The sequence below is a fragment of the Phasianus colchicus genome, chromosome 5, assembly GCF_987193195.1.
Source record: "Phasianus colchicus chromosome 5, bPhaCol1.hap1.1, whole genome shotgun sequence".
Lineage (NCBI taxonomy): Eukaryota > Metazoa > Chordata > Aves > Galliformes > Phasianidae > Phasianus > Phasianus colchicus.
In genome coordinates, this window is record NC_143440.1 from 46,368,308 (window position 1) to 46,385,730 (window position 17,423).

Below are 17,423 nucleotides of genomic sequence, written 5' to 3' on the forward strand. Positions count from 1 at the left end.
GCTTGCATGATGAACCAGAACATGCACCCATACTCCTCCACCTACCTGGCACTGTTCTCTTTGTCTGCTCATCCAGTTCATCCTTTTGGGGAGATTATATTGCAACAGTATTGCTTGTCAAGATCCAGATGCCTGCCTTATGGTACCTGCTGACTCCTGCAAAGCACAGGTGCTGAGCAATCTTCTGAAGGTAAACTACTGGATACAGCCATGGACTGCAGGATTCTTAATCTGTGTGCCACCTTCAGCTGTTTAAGCTGGAGTTGGATGAGCACACGTCCATGAATTTGTGTGCCCACTAAATTTTGTGTATTTCTCACCCTGAAAACAGCAGTTATTGTTTCAATTTCCCTCACTTATTTTTTTTTTCCCTCCAGGAAAAATAGAAATATGTATTTGTTTCCTTTCCCACTTCTTTAAATGCAATTTCTTTAAGTTTAATTATGAGGTTATGATGTCCCTGCTCACAGCAGGGGATTGGAATTGGATGATCTTTAAGGTCCTTTCCAAACCAAGCCGTTCCATATTTTCCCATGGCAGCAGTCTACAGGCATTGCTGATATCCTCCGGAAAGTTTAGAAGGAAAGAAATAATTCATTGTAAATCTGGAAGGACCGTGGGACAGGATTTGGTTAGAAAATGCAGGTGTGTCTGTAGTGCAGCTCGTTTATTTAGAATGTGGGGGTTGGCCTCTTCTCCCAGGCAACAAAGATAAGATGAGAGGTAGTGGCCTTAGGTTGCACCTGGGGATGGTCAGGCTGGGTACAGGAGATCTTTCTTCTCAGAAAGAATGGTGAGATACAGGCACAGGCTGCCCAGGGAGGTGATGGTGTCACCACCCCTGGAGATGCTCGAGAAACGTGTAGATGTGGTACTGAGGGACATGGTTTAGAGTGGTCACAGCATGGGTTGATGTGATGGTTGGACTAGATGATCTCGGTATGAATCTATGACACTGTGATGAGAAGGAGCTGCTGCCCTTGGTCCCAAGGCAGCCCCCGAACACCCCCAGAGCCCCACGGGAGAGCACCACCCCTTTCCTGGGAGCTCCTTAGGGCGCCCGGCGCGCAGCCCCTTCGAGGCATCCAGCGGGGCGGGTACCTCAGTGCTGCCCCCCTGAGGCGGGCAGCGGGGCGGCTGCAGGCAGGTTCCCTTTAAGAGCTCGCTCCGTTCCCGCCCCGTCCCCGCCCGCTGCCGCCGCTTCCGGCCCGCATCCCTGCGGCAGCGGCTCCATCCCCAGCGCGGTGCTGCGCCGAGCCGGGGCGTTGCGCCGTCCCCGCTGTTGGGGCAGGCGCTCGGGGCCGCCCCGCCGGCAGCATGTCCACCAAGGCGGAGCAGTGTGAGTGGAGGGGCCGGGCGGCGCGGCGCGACCGGGTGCTGTCCGATAGGAGCGGGTGCCCGGGGGCTGTATCCCGGCTGCGGGGCGGCCCGGCGGGGCAGCGCTCACCCCGCGTTGTCGGACATCCCGGCGACGGGCAGCGGGAGGGATGATGTATGGAGGGGGGCCGCCTACTTTCTGGCTCTTTCTGCCTCCGCCGTTGCGGTGCTGCTGATGGAGAGGCGGCCTTCCTGGGGACGCGACGCGTCCGTCCTCGCCGGGAGCTGGGGCGGAGGGGATGGAGCGGGGATCGGGCCTCTCCGGCATCGGTCCCGGCGCCGTGCCGCCCGGAGGTGCTCCCGGCGTTGCTGCCGTGAGCCTGCCGTCGCTGTGTGATGGAGGCACGGTGCCGCTCTTCCTAGTGACGCGCACCTTTTGGCCGAAGGTACGGCGGCATCGCTGCCTTGCCGTGTTCCTCCACGCCCTGCGGGACCCTCGGCTGCCGCCAGCCCTGCCCGCAGCCCGCCGCGTATCGTGGCAGCCGGGGAGATGTGCCAGCCACCATGTTGGCTCTGCGCGTGGAGCTGCCAGGTGACTGACATGGTGGCTGGGACGGCCGCGCGTGTGTGGCTGCTGACGGCGACTGCTGTTCTGCCAGGGAAAAACACCAGCGCTGTCGGGCTGGTCACCCGCATCAAGGCTACTTTCTCTGCCGATGCTCGGTGTTAGATGTAAGCCTGTGAGGGCAGCCTGTGAGCAGCAGGCTGGATCGATGCCTGCCGTGACTATGTGATGCGATCTAATGGCTCGGAGGCTGATGGCTGTCCTCTGCATCCCGTTGGCCACTCAGGTCACTGGCAAAGAGTCCTTGTTCTGATAAGCCTGTGCTCAACTGCTCTACGGAAGAGATGACTTGTAACTTTTCCTGTAGATCTTGCTGCTTATTTGCAGTAATGAATGATGCTTCTGTTAAAATATTATGTGGATGCGAATTTATTACTGTGGGGCTGCATTTCTGGCCTTGTGAATAGAAAGGCAATGTTCTGACCATACTTCAGGCCTTGAGTGTGCAATGCTCAGATCCGTGGTACTCTGTTTTTTTCTGCCTTCTTCCCAGCCAGGTTCTGAATGTGTTTCCTCTTTCTTTCTCATATGTTGATTATATGTCCCTCACACTGGCCTATAGAAGAATTTCTGTTGCCCATTGTCCTTCCACTGTCTTCAGCATTTTCCCTCTTTTCTGTTTTGCCTCCTCTATTTCCGCATTCCTAATTCTCTTGGTCTTCTCTGCTTGAGCTTCTCTTCCATGTTTTTTTCCCTTGGCTGTCTTTCCTTTTCATCCCCTTGTACCATTTAGGAGACTGCATCTTGGTTCTACTGTGTCCACGTTGCTTTTTGTTGAAAGATCTACTTGGGATCCAGTTTGCACATCTTTCCTCTTCTTGATACTTTTCCATGGCACTTCAGTGCACTCTGTTCAGTTAGCAGACATATCCTGTGCATTCTAACTTACTGAATGTATCTTGTTTACAAAGACTGCTCTCCTGTCTAGTTATTATGACATCACCAAATGTCTTTTTCTCTACATAACTTTAAGATCCACTCACCTGCAATTTTTGACCAGTAGTGATGGTCTCCGACAAGGATTATATTGATGTACATGGGTATTTATCAGGCAAACCTTCAGGCTCCAACTGTTCCTGCTGTTGATTCTGCCCTCATGGACAGACAAGTGAGAACCAGAATGTCTCAAGGAGGAGTCACAAGTCATACTGAATCTGAATTTACCAAGAAACAGAAAAAAAACCAAAAACCCTACAAGTGTGGAAACGGAGTGACCAGTTGGGAAGAGCAACAAGGCATTGGTCTAAATGTGAATGCGTGGCCACCCCTCAGCACTTTGGCAGGTTGTATGGAAAGCAGGTAAAATGGTGGCAATCTGGGAAGTCATCTTGAGAAGCTTCTCTTTTTTTGTGACCACTTGAATTTCATATCTCATTTGAGGGGATACTGACTGGGGATACTGAACATCATTTGACCCACCACCACAGCATGCCCGAGGTATGCTTTTGTATCACAAGAGAATTAGTTCTTTTTCACCTTGAGTTACACTAATTGGCATTTAGTTGTGGTAAGTAGTGTCCTGGGAAACCTGATGTCCATGATGTTTTCCAGGATCATGGAACAACCAAAACCATCTTTAAAAGCTCTTAGTGGTTTCACTCAATTCAGTAAATGCTTATGGGGAAGCTAGGAAGTTTAGTTAGTAGATAATAAAGAAAGACCCAGCAAAATACCATGGAATAGCTTTTTTTCTTTCTTTCTATTTTTAATTTTGAATTTGTTTGATATGATGACCCTATGAGAGTGGCAAAGGAAGTATTTCCACTGATTGACATCACATTTTGAAGTCTGTCTCTGGACGTTCCGGTCATTCACACATTTCACTATCTTTGGGCTCATAAACCTTTGCTCTGGAGCTTTCTTTCAGAAGGTTATTAGCTGTTCTGGGATGCTGTACTGAAATGGTCAGCATTCTGGGCAGCTCTTAGAGGTGAGGCCAAAACCTTGAGCCTAGAGCTATGATAAGTATTTAGAAAGTCAAAATTAAGTGTTTTATTATTTCAGCTTATGTAATTGCATGACTGTGCTGATTAATAGAAAAAAATATATACATGTTATTGAAAATAAGTAGTTATAGGAGGGTGTGCCACAATTTTTGGCATTTCATTAATTTCATTTACAGGCATCTGGCAGCAAGCCATGGCAGCCACATTCAAGGTCAGGCTGGACCAGGCTCTGAGCAACCTGATCTAGCTGTTGATGTCCCTGTTAATTGCAGAGGAGTTGGACTAGATGACCTTTAGAGGTCCCTTCCAACTCTGAAAATTCCATGATTTGGGCAACTGAGGGCTGGCAGGCTGGGTTTCTCAGTAGAGTTGGTCAGTCAGAACAAAGAATGCCCAGGCCATCCTTGATTATTTCTGCATGAGTCTGGCCGGTGTCATATAGGCAGTGCATGGTTTGGTAGCTATGGTGGGTAATTTTTCTTCCAATACTGAATGTGGAGCTTGGTTACATATTAAGAGCACTATTTCTAAAACAACCAGTCTCAAAGAAGGTGTAGAGCTTCTGCTGCTCTTTGGAATGCTCTCACCTTTTTGTTCAAATTTCCTAAGGCACATAAAGAAACAGCACAACTCTTTTCGTGTCTGTGGTTCATTGCATAGTGTACATTTGTAACATTAAGTAAATAATATCAGCTCCCTGTATTAGCTTGTATTTTTCCTTTTCACTATAGAAATGTCACCTCACACGAACCTCCTGTTATCCACTGACTCATTTATTATAAATGAATCCTGAGATTTTTGGAGGCACAGATAACTGCCTTTTTAAAATTACTTTCTTTTTCCTCTTTTTTCCCCCCATTTGCTAGCACTAAGGCAATCTAAAGCACTGCCTTTCTTGTCTTCCCCTTAGCGCTCATGCATGGGAACGTTCAATTTATTCATTAAAGAGAGTAAAAAAGTCTTTTTTTATGGTTTAATTCTTAAATTAAGAAAAAAAAAAAATCAGTTGTGGTAGGAATAGGTGCGATTCCCTCACCATCTGCAAAAAGCTGAATGAAAGTTTCTGTGTTTGTTTTTTGTCTTTTATGTAGTTGCTTCCAAAATCCGTTACCTTCAAGAATACCACAACCGGGTTCTCCACAACATTTACCCTGTGCCCTCTGGGACTGACATTGCAAATACTCTGAAATACTTTTCTCAGACGTTATTGAGGTAAGTTTTAACTAATGCACTTGAAGAAAAAAGAAATTGCTAAAGTATTGTAGGGGTATTCATTGACTTTGAATTGTTTGCAGGATTTAATGGGTCAATGCTCTACCAGAAAGAGTCAGAGCATAATTTAAGAAAAGAATGGTATAAATTTATCTCTTCAGTGGCTGTTGCCCAATTTGCCCAGTTGAGCTGCTTATTGAGTGGCTGATTCTAAAATAAACTTGGTTGTTTACACATTTGCTAGGCCCTCCTAAGTCTTAGGTGAATGTACAAACATACTGAACCCATGAAGAAAGGAGCTAGTGACCTGCAGAGCTTTAGAAGTGGACACTCATGACCTACTTGACAATCCTGGTGCTTTGGGATGGTAGAGCAATGAGCCAGGCAAACAGGACTAGAGTCTGTGCTGTAGTTCAGATCGGGTTCTGGTTCAGTCCCTTATAACAATATAAATAGTTTTGAAGTTGGTACACAGATCTGGATTTGGATGGCAGCAGCAAGAGGTCAGGATTGCTCTGACCCAGGAGTTTGATCTAGTTTGATCCACCATTTAGTGACAATATGTGGTGCAAAATACCGTATGAATACAGAATACATTTTGAATGGGGAAAATTACCTCTTGTCTTTCTAAAAAGATGTGAAAAATTGTGAGGCTTAATTAGGAATGACATGCATATTCTGATTACTCCACAGTGCTATCTAGTGGTTTCGTATTTTCAAATCAGTTTAAAATGGCTTTTGACAGTGAAGATTTGATTTTTATCTATCCAGGTTTTGATTGGCATTAGTTTTCATATACAAAAAAAAAAAGTTAATGCTGCGTTTCTGTGCATAGTTTCCTGAATTTGGAATTTCCTGGGGTGGTTCTTCTTGCTGTCAGAAGCTACTTTGGAAATACAGCCATTACAGTCTCATGTCCTGAGGAAACAGTAATTTATTGCAGTTGACTGTGTATTAGTACATATATCCAGGTGATACAGATAAGTTGAGAAGCATGAATTTAACTTGAAAGAATGACATTAGTTCATTCTAACACTCATTCAAAGCCCATGGAATGTAACATGTCCCTGTTTGTAAACCTATGAGAAGGAAAATACATAGACAGAAATACTCATCAGTGGAACACCTATTTCACTGTTTAAAAACAAACAAAAAAAAAGCAGCAACAAAACCACCAAACAGAAACAAAGAAACCCAGCCCTTCTGTTAATTGAAAATCTCAAGATTAGAATTGTTTAACCACTGTGAAATGTGTTTCCCTCAGCATTTAAAAAAAAGTAAGGCAACCAATAGGGCTTTTTAAAAGATCAGTAAATTGAATTTTGTCTGATAACACAGCAGTGGTAAAAAACAAAAAAATAAAAAATACAGAGTCATTGAAAATACTTGAAATAGGACTTTGTTCCCACATCAGAATGTTTTGATGGTTTGTTTTACACAAGAAACACACTTAAATCATGTTTGAAGGAGGCTCTTAACTAAAGTGTCTCTACTTAAATGCTGTGAGACTTCAAGTCTAACTTTCTTGCTTTAACAGCTTAATTCTGAATGTTTTGTATCTTGTCTCTCAGCTGTAACTACCAACTGCTACAATGAGATCCATTTCTTTTTGGGACAGAAGTTCACTGGAACACAATGAATTTAAAATCTGTTTCTTAAGGAAAATATACTGCCCTGCTGTGTTAATCTTTCTGAGTAGTACAACTGCACATCCTGTGCAACAGGTTCTTCATGCTCCATGGGCAGGGATGATTCTGGGCTTACTGAAGAAACTTTATAATTACCAACTATGAGAGCAGTTTAGAATCAGAATAACAATTGAGCAACTCCATTTCTTTATTTTGTGCTTGGAATGGGACTGAACCAAAATCCTGTTATTGATGATGCTCACCTCATGAGGCAGAAGTGACATTGACATGAAACACATAGATGTACATAATTCACAAATGGCTTTGTCTTTAACGATGTTGGATGTGATCAACTTCAGAGTTAGAGGGATGCCAGAAATTGCAGCCAGGACTTGGATCTAAACTTAAGTGGCCTGCATTCTGATACTCAGACAGGTCGAATCCTTGTAACTGGGGAGTCTGAACTGTGGATGAGAGCCTGATTGCTATGGTTGAACTAGTATAAGTGTATATGCTTGCTGATACTAAGATAGAAGCTGGTTAAAGAAGCAAAACAAAACATAGCCTGTGTTTAGTGTGGCAGATGGAAAGGAGGAAACTCCCACCCACTGCATGCAGATCTCTAAGATTTATCCTGAAACTAAACAGACTGGTTAAGAACTTGTCTTTCTGGACAGTCTGATCAAAAATTTCTTTGCATGCTGAGTCTCCTTTCTGCCTCCTACGCTGATACTCCCTTGTGTAAGGTTTAACATCCATGTTAGAAATATGTGATGGAGAATAACCTTTCTAGCTTGAGACAGAACATATGTAATGAATTCAAGCTGCAGAAAGAGTACTGATCAAACAGCAGAAATGCCCATTGATATTTGGAGATGTGTCTTTGCAGAGCAAGTTGGTTGGGATCATCTATTTTAAAATAACTTTTTAAAAAATATTTTCTACTTTGATGTGTATTCTCTTTGCAGCTGATTTTTAGGACAAACTTTTCTTGATAAACATGTAATCAAAAGAATCAAGAAGGAATAGTGCTTAGTCACAGAAATTCCATATTATGATTGTGTTTTACAGGTGTAGCTTTTATTAGTTACTATACTTCTTACCTTTCCATATTATGGGCACATTGAATGTGCTTTCAGTGGGTATGCCTACTGTTTTGGATCACATTCATATCTGGTGTCATTCTGTTAGTTATCTCACAAGGGATTAGTTTGCTCCTTTGTGCTGTACATAGCTTCAATATAGCACAAGCTCAGGGGTGGGGGGAGCAGATGTGGAATGGCTAAAAAAGTTCAATTCTTTATTTCTATGAACAAACATCACATAAAGTCACCATACACAATGCATAGCATATTGATTCATTTAGTTCTTCCTTAGTTTTCCTCTTTGGACAAAAGCATTTCCTTACATTACCGCATGAATTTGTTTCATGCCCTGCTCATTTTCAGTATTTTAACTCTCATTTGAGGAATGATCTTAAGGCTTAAACATCTTGCAGAACAATTTATTCTTCCACATTTTCTTGGAGAAAAGTCTCCATTTCTAAGTAAAATGTATTTCATAAGAAATAGTGGCAAATGCTTATTGGCTAATTAATAATCAAGCTTGTTTTGCTGCCTTGGTGAGATGCAAATCTCTCATAGACTTTTTAGGAAATGTTTCCTGAAAGACAATAATTTTGTGATAGATTTGCAGCAGAGATGTACAGATCTTTAAGGAAGCCTGACAGTTTTCTTGCATGTCATGGAGCAAGTTTAGTATGGAGTTATGATCTGCAGGCAGTCCTTGTTCTCAGTATGTGCTTTGAGCAGTAACAAGAACAAACTGCATCCATTCTATCTTGGTCTTAAAGGATCTTCTAGATTTTCATTTCTGATTCTTTAATTTATTGCCATTGTAACATATTGGTCAGTCACAAACCTGGGTCTGAAAGTTTTGTATTTTTTTTTTCCCCACCTAAATTTGACATAATTGGATCTGATTTTCAGATATGATTTCATTTCTGTTCCTAGAGTGAACAGAAGGATGACCCAATCAATATATAAGACTATGTGTCTTGGTTTCTAATCAGTTAGCTGTAGCTCCATGTTAAAAAAAAAAAAAAAAAAAAAAAAAGTCTGTAGTGTAAACTCTCCATCACTGCCTTACACTTTCCAAAGCAAGGATTAAGTAATGCAATGATACTCTTTTGAGAAGCAAGACTGATTGAAGTGATGTGCTGGCAAGTTCAGGGATGGATAGTTGGTATCATCTGCTAGTGGGCAGAGATGGAATAGAATTTAGTACCTTCATGTCTATAAACAAGAGCTCTAGAGTACAGCAAATAAACATCAAGCAAATTAAAAGTTAATAGGAAATAAGGAATCAGCACTCTGATCATTTGTTTTTAAAGTCATACTAGATCCTAGTGATTTTTCTGATACAATTTTGTAAACGTTTTCATGGCAGTCACTCCTTTTCTTGTACTGGACATTGGGTAACAGAAATCAAATTAATCTACCAAATACGTAGGGCATGATAATGAAAGAGTAGCCTCTTAATATAGACAATATGCCTGTAATCTCTGACTGCAAGTGTGATGAGAGATCTGCCTGGTAGTAGTCATTTGGCATTCAACTGTAACTGTGAAAGTGTTTTACATATATAGTGAATGAATGGCATCTCTTCTTATAAGCACCTTTGCATGAGTTCAGCTTACTTGTGTGAGTTGTTGCATTGACACAGATGAATCTGTGCCAAGGTGGTTATATGGTAGGGATGTCTGTTCTGTTAAAGATAATGGAGACTTCCAGAAGTCTTCCTCTTGGCATAATTCTGCTCTTTATTAGTCAGTGGAAATTTTGATGCTACTCTCTTGTCTTTTTTAAGTTAAGTTTTAATGCTGACTTTGGGAGTGGAGTTAAACCAACAGAAACTGTTTTTGGGAATCCTGTTTGCTGAGAGGTGCAAAACATGCTTAAAGAAAACAGCAAAACATCAAAAACTGTGTGTGGTTTAATATATTTAAAAGGTGTATTATATTTTCTAGGCACATACAAAGACTGAGATAACCCTATCATTACCTGATAACTAAAATGTAGCACTGCTTAAGTGACAATTTATATCTAAAGTAGCTTTTTATCTTTCTTTTTAGAAAATTAGGTTAACACGTTTACAACATTCTTAAAACTACATTAACAAGGTGGTTGACATATAGCTTCTATTTTGATTCCCACTAAATCCTTTTTTATTTTTTTGAAAATATCTCTCCTTTAGTTTATAGTGAGTTTTGTTGAATAAATAACGTAAGTAGCAGGAGGAATGTATGGTAACAAACTGTTTGATCTGCAGTTATATTATTGGTCTTGCTTGCTTAGCACTTAGATTTTGAAGGTAACTATTTACCAAGGAACATTTGTATTCGTAAAGTAAAATGTTTCCTCCTTAAACATGAGCAAAGTTAAAAACACATAAACAATCATTATCATTAGCTCACAAACATATGCTAAAGACCATCTACTATATATTATTTTATAACTTTTCCAAATGTAGTTTAGTTAACATTTTAGAAATATTATATTATTTCTAAATCCATGTGCCTGTTTAAACTTCATTATCTCAAATGATACTGACTGAGTGGTCATGAAACAGTATCATAAAATACATAGACATTATTTTAATGCAATAAACATGTGATTTTTAAGACTATCTTAACAAACACACATGTTTATTCTTTGCTAAAACATGTTTCTGCAAGTGCCACACCTATATTTTACATGTTTTCAGTCAGTTGGTTCAAAAGATTTCATAGAGGGGGAAAAAAATCCAACAGCCTCTCAAAATCTCAGAGTAAAATACCAATTTGTTTTGGCACTGCTATTTTTCTATAGCAAACATTATTGATACCTAGAATTTTTCTTAACTGTGAAACATGGGTAGGGCACTGAAACATGCATTTTTATATTTTTGCTCCTTATGAACCAGATAACACATGAGATGCAATGAAAATATTCGTAGATGTCAATTTTAATTCTTTTATCTTGAAGCATGAAAATCAATGGTTACTAGATTCGTAGATACACTGGTTTTGGGAGCAATTGCATCTTATGTGGGATGTATCTGGTGTTTTATTATTTGTTTTATAGTGTCATTTCAATGTAATGTGCTGTTCTTTGTGTCTTTGTTGTCTCTTTTTTTTCTTTGTCCCCCCAACAGCATTTTGTCCCGCACAGGGAAGAAGGAGAATCAAGATGCCTCCAATTTGACAGTGCCCATGACCATGTGTCTTTTTCCTGTGCCATTCCCACTCACCCCATCTCTAAGACCACAGGTCAGTTCCATCAACCCTACTGTTACTCGCTCCCTCCTTTACAGCGTCCTGCGAGATGCTCCATCAGAACGTGGCCAGCAAAGTCGTGATGCTCAGTTATCAGACTACCCATCTTTGGACTATCAAGGACTTTACGTGACACTGGTGACACTGCTGGATCTAGTTCCATTGCTACAACATGGTCAACATGGTAAGCAGGCTCTTGAACCCTTCCAGTACGCTTAACTTCAGTGCTGTGAATCCATGAATGATGCTTAAATGCAATAGAAGAGATGGGCCTAAACTGATCTGGATCTGGATGTCATATCTACTGGGATGTACTTACATCAAAGTGTTTGGTTTGCTTTCTGAAATAAAAGATATTTTGTTTTGTGAACCATGGATTTGGGTTTGAATTCTGAACTTGTCTGATTTTCAGTGAAATGTTGGTAGTATGGAACCAAAATAATACAAATGTGTCTAAAAATAGCTGGAACTTGAATATGAATCTGTTGGGATATCTTCAGGCTCGTCTTTCTGAAGTGGCTCTCTTAAACGGGCATTACATGGATATGTATACCTATCTTCTGAGGAATATGCAGATTTAGTGTTTTGGTGAAGGTCCATCTCTGCCCAGAACACAGTATACATTTGATGGAAGAAAAACAATGACAATAGAGATGGCTTTAAAATATTCCAGGTTAAAAAGTTGTCAATATTTCCATCTGACTTGCTGAAAAGCAGTGTTTTCTTAGTTTTTTTTTGAGACTGTGGTGTATTTTTGTTTCTTTTTTTTTCTTTTCTTTTTTTTCCCTCAAGTATTGCAAATATCTGGCTTGCTAATCCATGGCTTCTCATAATGGAGTTTTGGAACCCAGCATTTTCCTTATGTTGCACAAGCCAGAAATTAATTTTCACCATGGTACCAGGGTGTATTATATCATGATGAACTTATGTAGTTCAGTACAGGGAGTACTGTCATCAGTCTGATTCACTGCTAAACTCTTTAGCAGGAAAGCTGCTTCTGTTAAATGCTAAATTACTTCTGAGCTGGCAGCAACATGTTTTGATTCAGTGATTACTGTGCTGGGATCTTGGAAAAAAGGGACTATTAGCAAATTACAGACTTGATGACTTTACCATTTTTCCAGAAATTGAAGTTAATTATCAAAACAATATTTTTCCAAGTAGATAACATGGTGATAATTAAAAACCAATGGAGTCTTCTAAAGAACAAATAACACTGCACAAACATGATTTTGTTTTATGATGGCACAATGGTTCTTCTGGTGAAGTTTTTCTATCCTTAGACTGTCATTGCTGTGTTACTTGACATCCTCATGGGCAATCTGGAGCGTAAGGTTGTCACCTGAATGAGGAAAAGCACTCCAGGAGCCCATGTCGATTGGAAGGTTATACCAAGTGTGAATCTTACAGGAGCCTGTAAACATTTTAATTTTTACTTGGCTGATAGCTTTGAGAAAACACTTTGATTTACAGGGGATATCAAGTTAGTGAAAGTAATGTCCCTTATGTGAACGATTTCTAATTCAAAACAACCTTGGTAAATTGCAGTCTGTTTTGAAGTCTTCAAAGGAGAAAAGTAAAATCCTATATTTGAATAAGAGAAATCAAATGTGGAAATATTGGCTTGAAAGTCATACTGCACAAAGTGCTACAGCAGATCAGAGGCTGACTGATTCATTAATATACTGGCAATATGTAAACATCCTTTATTAGACATCCAAAGCATTTTATTTAATTTTTCATTCTCATACCTCTAGCAAGGTATCAGCTGGAGTAAAATTTTCAGATTTGTTCATCTGGTCTTAAGAAATGCCCAGGCTATTTGGGAGGAGTCTCCAGGAAAAAGAAACAAGAATGATCTGAAGTCTAGAAAATGTGGATGGAAAGGAAAAAGCAAAATATCTTTGGCTTAAAGAAAACTGAAGGGAATTATGGTTACAAAGATTGCTGCAAGGAGAAATAAATTGTTTGTGTTTACAGTTACCTAGGAGCAGGATTAGAATTAGTTGGCTTACATTGCAGCAGAAGAAATTTCAAAAACAAAACAGAAACAAACAAGAAAACAAAAAAATCCAACACCCTTTTATTATATGGCTGGTTAAACACTAAGAAGAACTGGCAGATGAGGGAGTGAAACTTTGTCTTGCAGATTACTAAAGCCAAGTTAGATAAACATGTTCCAGATATAATATGGTTGACTCATGTGTGAGTAAGGGGATTTCACCTGTTATTTCCTGTCCTTCTGTGTATTGATAATTAAGTTTTGTGATAGAACTTAATTATTTTTTTTCCCTCAACGTAGCATTTGACAAAAAGAAACTTTTTTTTTTTTTTTTTTTTTAACTCTGAACAATCCATACTGCTTGGGTAAGTACAACAGGTACACTAGGTGGTCCTCAGATTGGATCCTGCCAGACTATACCAAATTGTCAATACTTAGATGGTAGATATGTGTTGCAAGAGCAAAATGTGCTCTACCATTAAAAGTCTAGTTTTTCCACAGAAGGTTTACTATGTACACAAAAATGAAGTGCAGACTTGTCTGAGCACTCAAATCATCCTAGGAGTAATGATAAGTTTGGAGACTGTAATACAATTCAGTTTACAGAGGGAGTAACAAAATAAATCCCTCTCCTGCAGAGATGCCTTATGATATTTTGTAGTCACCACACAGGTTCAAACCTGGAATTCATTGGGTTCTTGGAGGGTTACTGGCCCCCTCTCAGTTCCTCATTTGGAAGATGTCACAATTCCCACATACACAACAAAGATATCTCCTCTATTTAGATCTTGAAATGTTAAAATTTCTTATGTATCTCTTCCAGAGCATTGTATTAATTAGAATTAGTCTGGAAACTCATAAATTTATTATTATCTTATTCTTTTTAAGCCTTGGGCATTCTTGGTCTCAATGGCTTCTAATGAAAACAAGATCCTCTGTTTAATCACATATTGTTTGCAGAATGCAGTACGGCTCCCCCAAGCCTCCGCGTGGGAGGCAATTTGCAGTTGTCATATGGGTAATTAAGATCAAAATCTGATTTTTGTTGGCAGATAATCTGAGAAGCTTTTTGCAAAAGGGGGCTTTTTCAAACCTAAGTACCTATCAAATCTGAAATAACACCTCTGCTTAAATGCAGGCCACTTTATATAGGTGTGGTCATTTTACTGTCTGAAGTATTTGCATTCCCTCCAAACTGTTCTGGATACTGCTGAACAGCTGTTTCCCTTTGTGTTAGGAGGGGCTTCAGTGATGACTGATGTCACTTATTTGTGACCATGATAATTAAGTAATTAATTATGAAATACTTTGAGTGGAAAACTTGAATTTAAATGCAAACTTTTGATGGATTAATAAATCAAAAAGTACATAGCTGTAATTATTTTCCAATGTAATGATTCTATATTTGTTTCATTTTATCCAACAGATCTTGGGCAGTCTATTTTTTACACTACTACATGCTTGCTTCCTTTTCTCAATGATGATATTTTGAGTACTTTACCTTATACAATGATTTCAACATTAGCTACCTTTCCACCATTTCTGCACAAGGATATTATAGAATATCTCAGCACATCTTTTCTGCCTATGGCTATCTGTAAGTAGAATTTATTCTGGTATTGTTATGGTTCAGAAAATAGTACACTGATACAATATCAGTCTGTAAGAGCTGAAGTTAAGTCTTAGAATTGTTATGCAATATTGTACTGCATGTATAAAAAAGACTTTTAAAATTAAAATTATTCTATAATTTTTGTTTATTAGTGATTCTTGATTACAGAATTAATGGGCAGAATGCTGCTAAATGATGCATGCAATATCAATATGTATACGATGTATAATTTTTGCATCTGTACTGAACGTGGATGAACAATAATGAGTCTTTTCAGTGTAATGATACTGTGATGAATTTCTAGTTTTCTCCCTGCATCTCTTCCTGTCACTGTAATTACTGTACTAAATAGCTGCACACGTAATGTCTTCTACCTGTAAGTTTTAAGGCAGAATCTGATAATGGCTGCCTTTTTGGGGGAGCAGATGGGATGGGGAGTGTGGATTTCACTTTCTCCCCTGAATGTATGATGTGATTACCTAATTCCAAAATTCCTGTAGATTGAGTGATTGAATTCTGAAGTGTATACTTGTCTTTGTTCCTGACCAAAAGCTTGATGGGCTTTCAATAGTAGAGAGAATTTTAACCATTTTCTGCAGACAAAAGTATTAGGTTTAATATTAAAAATCAGTTTTAACCAACAGTCCTTTCCCTGTGAAGTTGATCACTGGGACAGTCTATGAGAAAGTTTACAGATTCTCAAAACACAGCTGGACAACATCCTGAGTACCTGCTCTAGTTGACCTTTCTTTGAGTGGGAGTTGGACAAGATGATCCACAGAGGTTTTCGCCAACATCAACCATCCAGTGATTCTGAGAATATCTCCTCCTTATTTGCGTTGTGGGCCTTTATGGAAGAAACAGGAATGATTTTTAAATAAAGATTTACACTGATGTCAATGAAAAACACAGAAATTCCTCCTAAGACAAGGGAAGAAGTATGGTCCAGTGTTCCAAGATTAAGATTTTGTGGAAATCTACACCTAAATATTTTCAGGCAGTGATGTTGGAAAAATTTCCTCTTTGGGTTAAGAGCAGAATGTTATGTGAAGCTTTTATTTCCTCCATTGATGTTATCTGTTAAAGAACTGCTCATGTACTTACGTAACCTATCCCCGCCATCTTCAGATCTCTAAATAATCTCCAAAAGAGCTGATGGAGCCAAATCCTTGGCTCTCATATATATATGCAATTCTATGGTCTGTGTGGATGACATTCAAAAAAGAATGCTTTAGCTCTCTTTGCATTTTAACATTAGGACATGGGGGAAATAGCACATGATTCTCTATTTTCCTTAAAGAGCACACACCAGTTGTGTGCTCTTTAAAATAGTGTCCTAGGCTTTCTCCCACTGGGGGTGATCTGTTCTTTTGCAAGGCAAGTGTAGAACCTTTCTTTTTCCTGGTGTTCAGCTCTGAGTCAAACTCAGAGCTCCCTAAAAGGGAGGGTACAAGAGATGGCATAAACAGCTGAATAGCCAGTTGGGAGGCATGAAAGTATCTTGCTGATCTATGATTATGTTCTATCCCAAATACTTAGTGTCTTAGTCCTGAAAGAAAGGCTTGGGAAAGAGCTGTAGAACATGAACAGAGAAGATGCACGTCTCCTCTAGTGTGGGTGTGTGCCTTCAAAGATGTGTTGTCATGATGTAGTTCTGCAAATAAGCACCTACACTCTGCAGTTATTCAAAGTATACTATCTGAGAGTAAACATACAGCAGATTATAAGAAACTCTAGCTACTTCATGTGTGAGGTCAAATTTACAACATCTTGGCTACACTGTATTGCTAGTTTATTCTTATCATAGATCACACAGTGGTATATAGCCATAACTTCAGTTCATCCCATGTGGTCCCTGAGAAGTACTCTGTGCTATGTATCACCAGTCAGCCATCACCAGTCTCACAGCTTTGCCAGTATGCATCAAAAGTAAGCTTTCCATTCTCCTTGTTTCCTTACTTTCTACTTCATCCTTGGCATACCTATGACCCGAGTCCCAGCTGTGTGTGACTATATGAGTGATGCTGTTCTGATCAGTCTGTGGATCCTGAAGGAGAGTGCCTGAGAAGATCACTGTCTTTTCTCAAGGCAGCTCTGAGAAAGAAGTCTTACTGATCTAAGAGAACAGATATGTGCTCTGTGAAATGATTCCACATTCTTAGTCTTCTCTTTCTTCCAGGGGGTTGACCCCCACCAATACAAAAAATTTTTTTTTTAATGATGTGATACCTTAGGATTTTTTTTTTTTAATTTGTATTACTTGTATGAGTTGAAATAAGTTATATGCTACTTTCCTTGTTATATGCTGATTTTTTTTTATCCTTTCTCTTAAGTGGGCTCCTCGAAAAGGGAAGGTGTTCCAGCTCATGTCAATCTATCTGCATCATCAATGCTAATGATTGCAATGCAATACACATCAAATCCAGGTATGTGTAAATGTGCAACTTGGTATAATTTTCTGTGAAACTCTGAGTCATGAAATTCTGTGTCAAATGTGATCAAAGAAGTTCAGATGATGGAAAAATCTACCTTACTATCCAACACAGAATGAAAAATCAGTAATTTTAGTCAAAACTGGCTTTTCTGAGCAATGTGCTTGAAGCTGTCATTATGCAGATATGAAATCTCACTGTGATGAAGAAATAGGATTGGGCTCGGGATGAGAGGCTGTTCTTCTTTTGCTTGACATCAGGAAACAGTGTAACTTTATAATATTGTATTTAATAGTAAATGTTTGGTTTCTGTATTCCTCCAAGATGACAACTG

At 39.5% G+C, this 17,423-nt stretch overlaps 1 protein-coding gene across 14 annotated transcripts in view; it reads left to right on the forward strand.

The window, feature by feature from the left end:
* Window positions 1-1,196: 1,196 nt before the first annotated feature.
* The window catches only part of UNC79 (unc-79 subunit of NALCN channel complex), a 95,987-nt gene continuing 79,760 nt past the window's right edge, over window positions 1,197-17,423 (forward strand). For 8 of the 14 annotated variants that reach the window (XM_090141530.1, XM_090141534.1, XM_090141539.1 and 5 more), the window contains exons 1-5: window positions 1,197-3,241; window positions 4,980-5,100; window positions 10,923-11,227; window positions 14,472-14,642; window positions 16,991-17,083. In XM_090141530.1, the coding sequence (XP_089997656.1) occupies window positions 3,196-3,241; window positions 4,980-5,100; window positions 10,923-11,227; window positions 14,472-14,642; window positions 16,991-17,083 (736 nt within the window). In that variant the 5' untranslated portion in view covers window positions 1,197-3,195. The remainder of the gene's footprint in view (window positions 3,242-4,979; window positions 5,101-10,922; window positions 11,228-14,471; window positions 14,643-16,990; window positions 17,084-17,423) is intronic. The other 6 variants (XM_090141533.1, XM_031593057.2, XM_031593062.2 and 3 more) reach the window with 3 other exon arrangements.